Here is a 14,329-nt window from a genome sequence, read left to right as displayed (position 1 = left end):
AACTGTATTCTATCCTCATTAGCACATAGAAGCTGCGTGGTATGGAGCGTCACATGTCCAGCAACTGTCAGTTTCTATACCACGGCCGACATAACAATTCATTTACCCAACACAGATGCTTGGCAAGTTCTGCAATACCCTCTTCTCAAGAGGACAGCTAGAGCCAAATTAAATATAATACATTTCAAGTAAACATTAAAAAAAACACGATGTTTTGATTATATTATGTATAGTTCTATCTTAAAAAAGTTTTGCAACTTAATAAAATATGCCATAAAGAAATAGCCTTCTCACTTAAATTTTAAGCTCGGGTTCAAATAGAATAGACAAACTTGGATTCTCTTGGGCATCATTACTGAAAGACATAGTTGCCTCCAAAGCACAGAAAGAACTGCTCATCTTTCTCTTTCAATTGTTCCATCAGGACGAGTCTTCTTCAGGTGATAAAACTCACAAGCTAAATTAAAATGCACTCTGCTCATTGGCAAGCTACATGAGCAAGAATGATGCGAGCACACTGCTTGGAAGTTTTTGATTTATAACTATACGAGTCTCTGCTTACAAGGCGGCCGTCCAAGAGGCAGAGCAATGAATCATTACAATTGTCTATCTGGGAAATGTCAAAAGATTAAGGAAGGGCAGCAGAAGAGAGAAAAAGAGAGGCGCATTTCGGGTGTCGAATAAATATTTCCCTGTTAATGGGAATGTATCAGTTGCATATAAGGTTTGTGGATTATAAAACTTTTAAATAAAGCTACAAATAAACCACACTGCTTACGTTTCCTGGTTGGAAGACAGATTATCATCACAAGCCCTAATAACTAAATTGTTCTTCTCAACTAGAACTTGGTGACTTACCCCTACATAGTAATAATTTGATAAAGAGAATAATTTTTTAAAATTTGATTAAAAAAACCACACATGGCTTGATACTTTGCCAATACAAAAATAAGCATCCACTGAATGTTTATTTACTGTTTAAATTACTCCTTATTGTCACACACTATGAACAGAAAATATATCTTACCACACACAGAATAAAAGCAAGTAAGTACAATATTTCATACATTAAAAATCATAATCAGATCTGTACAACAGATAAATAAATGTATACCTCTAACACCTTATTAAAAAGACTGAACAGATCATTTGTTGTCCAAAGTCAGCAGTTTACTTAACATTTTACTATGATCATACATTTCAATCAACTTCATTATGTTGCACAGGTTCAGGCTGATAAATATTGTAAAAAAAATATATGAGGGAATAATAGGCAATACCAAAATGGTTATAAAGAGCTTTCCAAACATTGGAAATAATATGTAATACTTAATTAGTGGCCAGAAAATATTAATGGATCCACAGGGTAGATTATTTTTATCCTGGTATAGTTTAGGGAAAAGAACTAGAATGTTCAGATTGGAAGGAAAATTTGGCCTTTTAAAAAATAATCAACGACAACATCCACAATAACAAGACCTTGACACAGAGCTTTAGAACAACTCTGTGAAGGGCAGAGGGTACAAAGATACAGGCTTACACACCTGCAAACCACAGTTAGAAAAAAAAAGCACGTTAGGAAACACACAGCGGATAGACTACATATGGGTTACAGACATACTGCTTCTCATTCCGCATCATTGCACGTAAGACAGAAAGAGACACTGCAAGTCACTTCGGTACTAAGTCTTCAGCGAACGGGAGGTTCTGTGAGTACAGAGGCAGACGGGACCATTACCACAGAGTTACAGGATATCAAAACACTCAGTGGTGTCACTAAGCTAATTGGGTAACTTACATGTTTTTACTGGAGAGTCATCGTTTCCCTGCCTTCATTTGTTAACTATCATCACCTACAAATGGAGACCTAGATCCAGTAGAAAAGTCTTCTCCACATGCACTCCTCTATGATACATTCTGGTTCATTATTTTTAATGCATTTCACATCAGATATATACAGTGCTGATATATACATTCACACAAGTTCAACGGACACCACAAAACTGTCCCCTAGCCAAATGTTCATATTTACAGTCATTGATAACTTTAGACAGATGATTTTCCTGTCTAGGCAGATGCAAAGTAAGCCCAAAGAGTTTGTTTGTAGGGTTTCAGGAAGCTAGGGTCTTGATTTATCTTGAATGGAGGATAGGACGAGCAATCCGCCAAAGAATGCAAGCGTACATGCCAGCCTTCTAAAGAGAGACGGGTTATCTTTAGGAATGATGACCTGCGCGAGGTCAGTAGTGATCTGAGAAATTTCATGAGCCACACAGACGAAGATGAAAGTGCTGACGATGATGTTGAGAGTAGGGTTTCCAGGGATGAGGACCAAGATGCCCCTCGTGTCTGCTGCCAGCCATATGTGATACTGGCAAATAAACAGCTGAGAAAGAAATGAAACACTTAAAGTTAGCTGACTAAAGTTAGGGCACTGACCAGATCATGACTTCTTCCTAGTTGAAATATATAATGCTTTACCTTAGGGGGGCTTTTGGGACCCATGTGATTCTCATATTGGCCCTAAAAGCCTGCTCCTGTACAGCCCTTCCTCCAACTGAGAAAACCAGAAAATGATAGAATCCTGAGCAGGGACCTTGGAAAAACTTACCTGCCCTATTGAAGAAGGTAACTCCACAAACCACATACTCTGAAATGCACCTGTTATAACTGCAATATGGACTATGTGAAAGTGTCATACTCCAAATCTCAAAGGCCAGCGTCTGCTGGATGTGCTTCAAACCCTGCAGCTTAAACTGACTTTGTAGATAGTTTTATCTTTTATGGCTCCCACTGCAATGAATTTTACTATCTTCCCACTGTGTCCAGTCCTCTGGAAGTTACATTTACTGCCGTAAACATTAGAGATCTGGATTCCAGCAATATTTAATTATGGAGATGAACAAAGAGTCAAAACCTCCCCAGTGTGAATTCATCTATATCTGGTTTAATACTTTGCTCTTCACTCAAGCATCTTAGTTGTACTCAAAGCTTGAAACAACGTGAAAGAATGCTTTGACAGTTACCTACATCTAGCTATTGTTAAAATGGCTTTTAAAACATTTCTAAAAGCTTTATGACTGTTCAAATTCCACATAGAACATAACTTGTATCTAAAAAATGAATATGTCAGATTTGCACATTCACACACATACACTCAGCTGTTTGTGACAAAGCAAAATATTAGAATACCAACCTCCAGTGAAATTTTTCCAAACCAAGCAAAAAATGAACTGTAAACAGAACGGGCATATCCAGGGATATTTCTTATTAGGATGAAGGCCACAATCTATGAGGGAAACCCAAAAAAGAGGTAAACTGGATTAGCACATTTATTTAAAATACTTTGAATGAAGCCTATGAGGTAGCTTTATTGTTTATATTCTTGAATTTGATATAGATTTTTTTTTAATTGATATATATTGGCAGGGTATTTTGGGTAGAGTGCATCCAAGCTGGGTTCCTCAACACTTAATCTGTCTACTGAAGAGTGGTGGTGTGTATAAGAGAAACACTTCACATATCATGGAGAATATGTAGCCCCCACCGAAGCCCGCCCCCAGACTCTCTGTGGAAAGTTGATATACTTTTGCTCCATTCATAAGGTATCTTCCAGGCCAGTGGCTACTCTCTACATATTTCCAATTCCTGTAATGGTTTGGATACAAAGGCTCCCTGAAATAGAGTGACCCGCTGATCAGTTCCCGGCCAGGGTAGTCTATTCTTGGTGGGGCCTGGGGAGAGGAAGTAGACTAATGGTGATACGCCTCTGAAGAGCACGCCTTGACTCTGGACCTTCCTCTCTGTTTCTACCTCTTGGCCATCATGGGGCAAGCAGCTTTGAGGGGCCACATTCATGCTGAGGCGTTCTGCCTCATCGCAGCCCAGACGCAGCAGCACCCACAGACTCCACTGAAGCCTGTTAAGTCATGAATTAAAGCAAGACTTTCCTCCTTTGGGTTGCTTTTCCTGAGTATTTTGTCACAGTGACAGAAATCCAATGAGCACAGTCCTTCCTGCTCTGCCAGGGGTGTCTGTATGGGAAACAGCGGGGCCGTGGATACCGTCAGGCCGCCGCCGCACAGCCTGATAGATGACACACACCTTGCACAGCATTCATATGCAGTAGTTTTCTCTCTGGGTTGTTACTCCAACATAATCTCTACTTTGGGGGCTTCTAGCTGTCAGCCCTTCCCTGTGTCTTACTGCACAAGGTAGAACAGGATTTAAAGCTTCCAATTCACAATTTCATAGCCAATAACCAGTTTATTTAAGCACAGTACTATCCTTAGAACTCTTCTCCTTTCAAAGGAGCAAGACATTGTACTTTTTTTTTTTTTTAAAGACACTATTTTCATTACTATCTTTTCAAAACTCTCTTATAAAAGGGTGGGGACAGCCATTTAGACTTCAGAAAAGAACTCCTATTGACTGCTGTTCATGCCGTGCCTCACTCAAACGATGCCAGAATTCTCTGGGGAGCATAATAGGCGAGGAAGTGAAAGGAGGTATATGGATAATCTGACCAGAAGAAACTCTCAGACACAATTCAACTGATGGATACCTGTGGCCCTGGCATCAGTGAGATTTCAACCTGGCCTACATGTGCCTGAGGAAAGGTACTTAACTTGGTCTGATTTCTCATCAACCCAGATGGGGATGTAATACAGCAGCACGTACGGACATTTATTGAGGCATACCCTGAAGATCTTTAAAGAAACTTTGAACACAGTTAAGAGCAGAAGCCTTACGCATTTAGAGGGAAAGATCAAGAAGGGGACACCTACGCCTGTTAATTTGTGCTATTATAATGAGCAATAAAACATAGGTTTAATGCTAAATACTAGAAAGACAAGTCCAGGCTGAGCAACATGGTATCAGGGAAGAGCACCAAAAAAGCTGCTTCTATCTATCTGCACTCTACCGTTTCCCAAAGTCTATTTCATCTCTTTATCATAGTGAAATGTTTTGTATCATGTATTTAATAAATAAGGGAAAGAGAAAAGTCAAAGAGAAACTAGCCATGGAGAACATAGCTGAAGCCTGGGAAGTCATTATTAACTTCAAATGAGTACAATGATGATTAAAGTTGGGTTACTGTTATAACTTTCCGGGTACTAGTATAATCATTTTCTATACATTATTTATGCTTAATTACTTGTTCTATACCTAGTCACTGTTAGAAATTCCTACAAGTCTGATAGGCAAAATCACTAAGTTCAGATTCAAAGACTGACAAATGTTGGGGGTTCACTCAGCGCTAATGTGTTTGACTCGCACCTGTCAGGCCTTAGGTTTGATTCCTAGCAAAACACACACACACACACACACACACACACACACACACACACACACACTATAGAAATGAGGAAAGAAAAAATTCTCATGAGTTAGGCTGGGGAATATTTTCAAATGAAAACAGCAGAAATTGTGTACATGGTTAAAATCTTAAAGAAATTCCCTCAGCTGTGTATGTACTCTCATGTCATCTATGTATGTATGTGTATGTGTGCATCTCTCACTCTTTCAGCTCTCAGGAGACACACACATGTCCTCTACTCACATCTAAGAATAATTTGCAGTTAGGTTGGAAGGATGCAGCAATAACATTTCAAGTTCTTAGATGCAGTTGACCTTTAGAAGGTGGAACAAATATCCTTAAAAAGAAGCAAACAGCCAAAGCAGCAGCTACGGTCCTCACAACAAAGGTAACTGCAGACACATGAACATGTGGAGGTGGCTAAGTAGGAAATTATTCTGCTTGCTGCCACTCTCTCCATTTGTTCTCTGTAAATTGTTCTATCTGCTATACTATGAGTGCTAATGTTCCCTCTCATCCTGTGAGTCACAGCAATGACATTTTATAAGTTGTACAAAAAGCTAGTGGTAAGTAGTGTGCCGTTGTCTACGGAAGTAAGAGAGATGCCATTCAATGACAGCACTGAAAACTTCACTGCCAATGATGTCTGGAGAATCTCTCACCTGCTTGGCGCTATAGAGTACACAGAAGCTGAGAATAAATCAAACAGTCCCTGCGCCAAAGAACACTCAGGGATTAGGAGAAGACACTTCAGAAACTCTCCATACCCCTCTGGGCTGGACTATTCATCGTTTAAATTTTAAGACATAATTTCCTCCAAAACCCCTGCGCTTCCATCAACAAAAGTTAGGAAAAATACCCAAGCTTTCAAAGCAATCTATATCTACTATCCCCACACTGATGATCATGCCCTAAGATGGCCTGCAACTGACCATCTGCTTTGGAGATCCGATTTGAGTCCTCACCAGACTCTGCTACCTTTCCAGGCACCATCCACACTTCTTTATACCTTGGCACTCTGACTTCCAGCTCCAGTGTCCTGCTTTAAGTTCCTTTTACTATGTGGCCTGCCCAACTGTTTCTTCACCCCTTCTATTCTTAGGGAAATGATCCATGATCCCTGACTCCATTCCTTTCCATTCCAGCTAGGTCATATACCAGCCTTTACTATATTCTCATAAAGTATTATATACTTCTATTCACAATTATGTGGTTATTGAAATAATTTGTTACAGAATAGTATCAGCTCCATAAGAGCAGAAACTGTTCCGGATCTGGCCATCACCAGAATATTTCACATACAGAATCAAAAGACTATCACATGAGTACAAACCATTTAAATGAATCAATGTGTACTGATCTACATTGCCATTAAACTACACAATTTTTGAGGCTAGGTGTCATATTTCTTTTAATTCTGGTCCTTTTATGATTAACATAGAACTTAGCACAGTAGATAATTAATAAACAAAATTAAATAAATTCAAGAAAATATTTAAAAAGCGAATATGAGACGAGAATTAAAATGTTTTGTGTCTGGCATGTGTGCCTGCAAATGTGATTGTGTGTGTATGTGTGTGGGCTAGAGGTTGACAATGAGTGTGTTGCACAGTTACTCTTCATCTTATGTTTTGAGATATATCTCTCATTGCGCATGGAGCTCGCCAATTTGGCTACACAGGCTGGACAGTAAGTTCTAGGGACCCTCCAGCATCTGCTGCCCCAGAGCTGAGATTTTATTCACATGCTGCTGCACCTGGCCTTTTACATGATGCTGGGGATAGAACTCCAATCCTTGTCTTTGTGCAGCAAACATTTTACCAACAGAGCCCCCATCTAGTAGTCCTGGGATTAACATTTTCTAAGTTATAAATGCTTAGCTACATAACTTTCAAGCATGAGTTACAATAACCCTTTGAGGATGATTTAATATCCCTATTACTGGAGAGAAAGACAAGGCTTAGAGATTAGGTAACTTCCCTACATTTCCTGAGTTTAAACTTTCTTCTCTTTTCTTTTGAATACAATATTTTTACAAAACCTTTTCAGTGAATAATTCTCTAAAGCGAGATAATTTTTGGCACCTTGTGTGGTGCTGAACACCTTAATTTTATCATCCGAGGGCAAAAGGATCATGAGTTTGAAGCCAGCCTAGACTACACAGTGTGAAAAGGATCTAGAAACTTTTTTTGAAAAAAGTCAAAAGAAAATCAAGAAAGATAATTACCTGTACCACAGACACAGATGGGTGGAGCTCATTACACTCTGCTTTATTTTTACAACTGCTAGCCCAGATGGAATAGGTCTAAAACAAGAATGTACAGGTCAAATCACAAAACAGCTGACCCTTAAAGAGAATGTTTTACTGGTTATCTTTTTTACAATGTGGTCGCTCACTGTGGTATAAAAGGAACTACTAAGAGCTTCCTGTAGGTTTACTCACTTATTTCAGTACGATCAACAGTATAAGCATGGGAAAGCAAAAAGAGAAAGGGTGGGGGCAGAGATTTGGACACTTGTGGTAATCTGGCCATCACCAGGCAGTGCTAGCTCTTCACGTTAAATAGTACGTGGAGTTGGGGGGAGGGGGGCTGGTAGTGGTGGTGGTGCAAGCCTTCCAGGCGGATCTCTGAGCATTCAGGGCCAGCGTGCTCTACAGAGGGAGCTCCAGAACAGCCAGGGTTACACAAATCCTGTTTCCAAACTAACAGATAGATGGGTAGATGGATAGATAGAGAAATAGACTATAGATAGATAGATAGATAGATAGATAGATAGTACATGGTATATTTTTTCCCAAATTGATTGTTGCTTTTAAGATTTCTACTTCACTGTACTCTCAGCTAGTGTTCGTACTTGACTTATATAAGCATTCTATTGAGAACTTATATCCAAGTAGAAAAACATACAGTAAAACGTTTTAAGGTATTTATTTAAATCAGTTGATTAAATTTCTTTGTTTTAAGGTTAATTTTCTCTATCAGCTAAAAATTTAGACAATCAGAAACTTATATTTTGAAACTTACCAGGAAAGACACTACTGAAATAAACAACAGAAAGTTGGAAATTTTGTTTGAAAAAAGAGGTTCACCCTTTCCTTCAGAAAGTATCTGACGTCTCTGTAAAGCCAGATAAATGAAAGCAAACAGCATCCCATGGAAGACCACCTGAAAACAACACAGAAATTTGTTCTGAAGAGTTGCTTCTCAATTACCAGTGACAGTACTTGGTTATTTAAAACTGAATTCATGAAAGTAGGTGGGCTAGAAGATTAAGACTTTAGAGTTGCTATGAAACTCTAAAGCAAACTCTGACAGTAAGATAAAGCCAGTGACTGAGTGACTGCTAGAAAGCACAACCAGGAGAGCAAGTGTGCCGCAGGGGCAGGGCTCCAGGCAGCAAGGCAGAGAAGAAAGACAAGTGGTAGTTTCAGCTGAGCCCAGGGCCTTATACATGAGAAGCACAAACTCCTCTGCAGAGCGGCATCCTCAACCTTAACACTGTAAACACAGCACACTCTCCTAACATCCTCCATCGCGTTAAAGCACATTTATACACATCCCTCCAATCAAACCAAGCAACAGGACTGCCAAGTCACAAGGTTAAAAGGAAACAGTGCACATCAAACAACATGGGGGAGAAGAAAGCAAAGAGCTAAGACAACAACAACAAAGAACCAACCAACCAACAAACAAATACAAAGAGACACGAATAACTATAATGTGATTTATCACTGCAACGGACTGGACTTTTGTGTCCCTCGGTCACTTCTCGGCCCCCAAAATTATAAACTCCTGTATGTTTAAAATGAGTTTCTATCTGGAATTCGGAGGTTTTAGGTGGGTACGTGGGAAGTGGTCAGATCACGAGGGTGGAATCTTTATGAGTGGGGTTAGTGCCCTATAAAAAAGACTCCAGAGACCATTCCTGGTGAGAACATAGCTGCCCATGATCCAGGAAGCAGGCCCTCACCAAACACTAAATCTGCCATCACCACAAACTTGGATTTCCCAGTCATTGGAGCTGTAAGAAATACGCTTTGTTGTTCAGGAGCCAATCAGGTTATCATGTTGTTTCAGTTTCCCAAACAGACTAAGATAAGCACATCCTAGCAGATTAAAGAGACTTCTAGCAGCAGCACTTTATTTGTATGTGACTTAGAGATGCAATAAAGCTACACCGGAAAATGTACAATGTTAGAAACCAAGAATGACACAGAATGGTTATCATGCAAGCATAGTGAAAGATGGTGAAAGACAGAAAGAAAGGAGCTAAGGGCAAAGTATGTAGCATTGACTGATGCTCTGCTAGACAGTTTGCATTTTCTTACTCAAAGGTATCTGAGCTATTTCAGATTAAGTGCATGGAATAATGCACTATGCTGTTGCTGCTTGCATGTCTATTGCCAAATGTATACTGCATAGCTTATGACCCCATTACAACAGTAACCTTAGAGTTGAGAGTAGATTGGAAACACTGGGCAACTCAGAGGTATGTCTTTCTCTTATATTTTTGGTTGTGAGCCTAGCCTTTAACGGCTGAGCCATCTCTCCAGCCCTGTCTTTCTCTAATACACAATTCCCAACATCAACATCTTATGAAAGTCAAGACACAAGGTAAAACTCAATAAATATTATTCTGAATGGTGGAGCATATATACAGGAATCACCTATAAATTACAATTGTCATTCAGAGGCTACTTTATAGACAACATTTAAAGTATCTTCCTGCTGATAGACATGCATACTCATTTCCTGCTGTAATGAAAAAGAGTACATGGGTAGTCTGCTTTAATTTACTCTCAACATGTTTCTTTATTCTAAAATTAAGCAGAAATAGACAGGAGTGCAAAAAATTTTCTAACAGTATAATTTGAGGTATCAAGGTATAACGAAGTAAATACATACGTAACGGTCTAGCCTCCATCTGAACCACCATTCATATACATTCCCTTTCAGTTCAAAACACTTGGAAAGTGGCCAAAGAGAAAAGATCTTCTCAAATGCACCCTAAGAGAGGAATCCACACAGTTAAGACAATACAAAGCAATGGTTGATTTGAATTTATTACAATCTGTATAATTGTTAAGTTAGGAATAAACAAAGGCCATTCACATTCTTAACTTCTGTTCAATTCATTTGAAAATATGGCACTTAAGAATAAGTTTACTTTAGCTATGGCCAAAAAAGAGTATTTAATGCTTTCCAAATTTACTTGTCCTTCACATTAAATCTACTGAAACTACAAAATTTTGAAAAGGTAAAGAAACTAGTAATTAGAAAAGCATTCTATTGCAGAGATTAGTCTAATACACAAAGACACTAATATTTACTAGTCACACAAAAATACAAAACGCTTTAGCTAATATAATATCAATATCCAAAAATTATTAAGGTGAAAATGTAATTTATTTTCCTCTAAATGTCCTTAATTATCTATAATTAGTAGAGTTGAAAGAGCCCCTTGGATTAGCCACTCTAATCAGCCAGCCCAAATGCTATTACTAGCCACAGTTTCCAGTTTTACTCTGTCCAGTTAGTGAATAGCCCCCTCTTATTAATCTGACAGCCAGGGAAACGTGGGAATGAAGGGCCACAGTCTTGGGTACATTCCTGCACACTAATGAAGCCTTTCAAAGAGAACAAATCCTCAATATCGACCAAAGAATGCCAGCGAGTTCTACTAAAGAATGTGCCATCATTAGACCTACTCAACAGCACAAAAAATGATTACCAAAAAATAATTACTAAAAACCAAAGGAAAATAAGATAATACTTCAGGTATTGCTGAATCCTTGTGAAAGAAGAATTTAATCACTTTAACAAAATGAAACTGTTTCCATTTAACCACAACTTCAACCATACATAAAATAGAGCTGTATCAAAATTTCTTCTGCAGAAAATGCAGGTTCATTTTTACCAAGAATTGCAAAATAAAGTCTCTTGGCATATAAATCACATATAAATGTGATCAGATATATAATATAACAGGTATGGATCTAGTAAATATAAGCATATGATCTTAGTGATGATACATTGAAGGATATCTCTATTTAAATGCACTTGTAACTTAAAATTTTATTTACTTTTATTAAGTACTGACTTTTTGAAAAGACAGTGGGCTGCTCTGAACTGGCTGTTTTTCCCCTTGTTCTGGGGTCAGCAGTGACCCAGAACTGGGGAGGTTTTTTTATCCTCACTATTTAGTAGTGAGGATAAATAATAGGTTAGCTTCCCCTTTTCCATTCAAATGTTGGGTATTTGTTTTTACCTACTTATTTATACATTTGCCCATTGTTTTATTATTTTTATTTATCTCATATTGGAAAGGAAACTGGATGCCACACACAAACAAAAATGTTTGAAACACTTCCAACTATAAAAGTAGGTATAAAACCTAAAAGCCCCCCCCCCAAAGGCTCTGCAGATGAGCTCACACGACACCCCCACAAAGACGAATACACCCAATGGGCATTTACACTTGACACAGTTTATGCAAAATGTAACCCTGAAGGTCAACTGCAGCTTATGTCAAAACTATAGATATTCAAATTAAAATATCTTGTTATGAATATCATACTGCCCAAATAAAATGTCTGCCTTATGGATTTAATCAGCAGATAACAGACTGCCATTCTGCTAAATCTACAGAAAATCTCAAACATCAAAATAAAGGATATAAGGACGGAAGTACAAAAATGAGCCGAATCTTTAAAATTAAGCATATAAGGCATCTGCAGGCCCTCTGCACCCAAGTTCATTTTACTGTCTCAAATTTACTTTGCACATTTACAGAAAAATCAAGTAACAGCTTGATGCAATGAATAATGCACAAACTAAGCTGCAAATTCTGTCAAGAGAATTTTGATCCTCACTTAGAGTATGTCTCATAAGAAGCATTCAATAAACGTTTGATTGATCAAAGTCAAGTAAAATGGATCTTGAACAATTGCCAGAGGAAGAGCTTAAAATTGCTCTTACAACAAAAACAGTGGTAACAAAGTAGGTAGGGTCTCAAAAGAACTACACTGAGCAGTCAACTACAGAGTGACATGACACTTTTATTACAGTCATTAAAACATGAAGCTACGAAAAAAAGCTCCAACTCTTCTCACATACCTTAGAAGACTTGAACTTTAAAATATTATAAACTATAAACCGAGAAGACCATACAAACCTGAGAGTATGCCAAGAAACATATGCACAGCAGCAAAAAGGCTAGTTTCAACAGTAAGCCAAGATGCCAGAGACAGTTTCCTAGAAGAGAAGATAGGCAACATGCGAAGCAACATAAATTTTATGTAGCAAAACATCGAGGACACTCTGTTCAACGTTTCTGTATCTTAAATATTTCTCAAAATAACCCTTGAATCTGGTGCGTATAATCGTGTGTAGGGGCATACATCAAAGGTAGGGCCAAAGGAAGCAGTGGAAGATTATTGTGAGGAGTGGGGCTACAGTGTGTGACTGGAGGCCCGCACACCCGCTCTTCATCTACTGGAGACGCACACTTTCAGGTTCCTCTTGCACGCCATTGCAGCCATTCACTATTGAATGTTTCACAAAGTATACTCCGAATGTTCAATGCACTAGTCAAGCTCAGCTTTAATACTAGCTTAGGTAACACTGCTTATGCAGAAAGCTCCAGGGAGTGTAAGCTCCCCAGGTGGCCTAGGAATTTACCCATAAGGCACATTTTAATGTATGCATACCTCAAAGTACATGTTCAAAGGTTTTTGGCCAGCATTTTCATTGATGGCCAAAGTTTCTGTAAATAAATTATACTCTAAATTTACAGACTTTCCAAAGATACCAATGAATCTTAAAGGGGCTGTATTGAAACTTTCCTGGAAACTTAATATTTTAATGGAAGTCAAGGAGAAAAAAATTCTGATAAGCAATATTTAAGTTGAAAGTCAGATACAGCTTTAATATTAAACATTATTTTTTTGAAAAAGAAAACCCAGATTTTATTTAGATGGTATGGTCATGGGGAAAACAACATTAAGATAATCAGTTGCAACCTTACTTGAACATGATCAGTAAGAGACTGAGAAATTTGCAAAGACAGCCTAATAGGTAGGGAAGTTGGTTCCTTACATGTAAAATTGGTAGAGAATAATGCATAAGCAGATGTGCAGAAGGCGAACTACAAACTCCTCAACACATGAAAGCTTTTGCAATTAAATGTTTACTCAAACTCTCCACATAGGTAGAAACCACACAAAACGGAGTTGCCAGTGTGGAAACCCAGTGTGGGACGAGCCTGCAGCCACATGTGGCTTCTCCTCCTCTCTTATACTTCCACCACTCTGCTGCATGCAAGGCCATTTCTAAACTGCCTTCTTAGTAGGAGGAAAATACATAATACAAATGTAAACTAGCATTCTGCAGTGTTACATTATATTACGCAGTGAGCTACTTGGCTGTATTACTCTAGAAACGGCCTTAAAACAAAAATGCTAAAACCACACACAAGTTTAAATGGCCTACCTCTTTTAATAGTAAACAGCCTTTAACAACCAACAGGAAATCTAGCACACTGAAAGAATATACTTATGAGCATTAGTAAAGACAGTCTATTTACCATTTGCCTTTTTTTGGATTATTTGTGGCCACAGCGCTAAAGTGACATATATGACCATGAACCACACGGTGACCAAGGGGACAAAGTAATAGAATTGATAAGGTCGATCCATTACGATACATAACACCACAACCAGGAAATTGAGACGAAATAAGACCTATAAAAATGGAGAAGAAAATGGTTTTCATTCCCAGGATATGTGAAAAGCAAAGACAGATTTTCCTGAATGCAGCCATATACTTATGACTCAAATAATGACTAAACAAGTGTATTTTACCAATCCCCAAAGTTTCATTTGCCTCACGATCACTGCAGAGCTTAATAAAAAATATTTATGTATTATTACACTAATGAATTTTCAGTAAAAAAACAGCCGGAGCAATCCTGTAACTACAATTACAGGAAGTTGTCATCTTTTTAAAC

At 38.3% G+C, this 14,329-nt stretch overlaps 1 protein-coding gene across 1 annotated transcript in view; it reads right to left on the bottom strand.

The window, feature by feature from the left end:
• Positions 1 to 930: 930 nt before the first annotated feature.
• The window catches only part of Casd1 (CAS1 domain containing 1), a 43,364-nt gene continuing 29,965 nt past the window's right edge, over positions 931 to 14,329 (bottom strand). Inside the window, exons 12-18 of the mRNA XM_021650837.2 lie at positions 13,907 to 14,063; positions 12,497 to 12,576; positions 10,228 to 10,329; positions 8,347 to 8,487; positions 7,548 to 7,625; positions 3,197 to 3,289; positions 931 to 2,386 (exon numbers count right to left, since the gene is read on the bottom strand). Coding sequence (XP_021506512.1) covers positions 2,120 to 2,386; positions 3,197 to 3,289; positions 7,548 to 7,625; positions 8,347 to 8,487; positions 10,228 to 10,329; positions 12,497 to 12,576; positions 13,907 to 14,063 — 918 coding nt within the window. The 3' untranslated portion in view covers positions 931 to 2,119. The remainder of the gene's footprint in view (positions 2,387 to 3,196; positions 3,290 to 7,547; positions 7,626 to 8,346; positions 8,488 to 10,227; positions 10,330 to 12,496; positions 12,577 to 13,906; positions 14,064 to 14,329) is intronic.

The sequence above is a fragment of the Meriones unguiculatus genome, chromosome 21 (assembly GCF_030254825.1).
Source record: "Meriones unguiculatus strain TT.TT164.6M chromosome 21, Bangor_MerUng_6.1, whole genome shotgun sequence".
NCBI classification, from domain to species: Eukaryota; Metazoa; Chordata; class Mammalia; order Rodentia; family Muridae; genus Meriones; species Meriones unguiculatus.
Note: the sequence above shows the minus strand (reverse complement) of the source record. Positions and strands in the feature narration are given on the sequence as shown.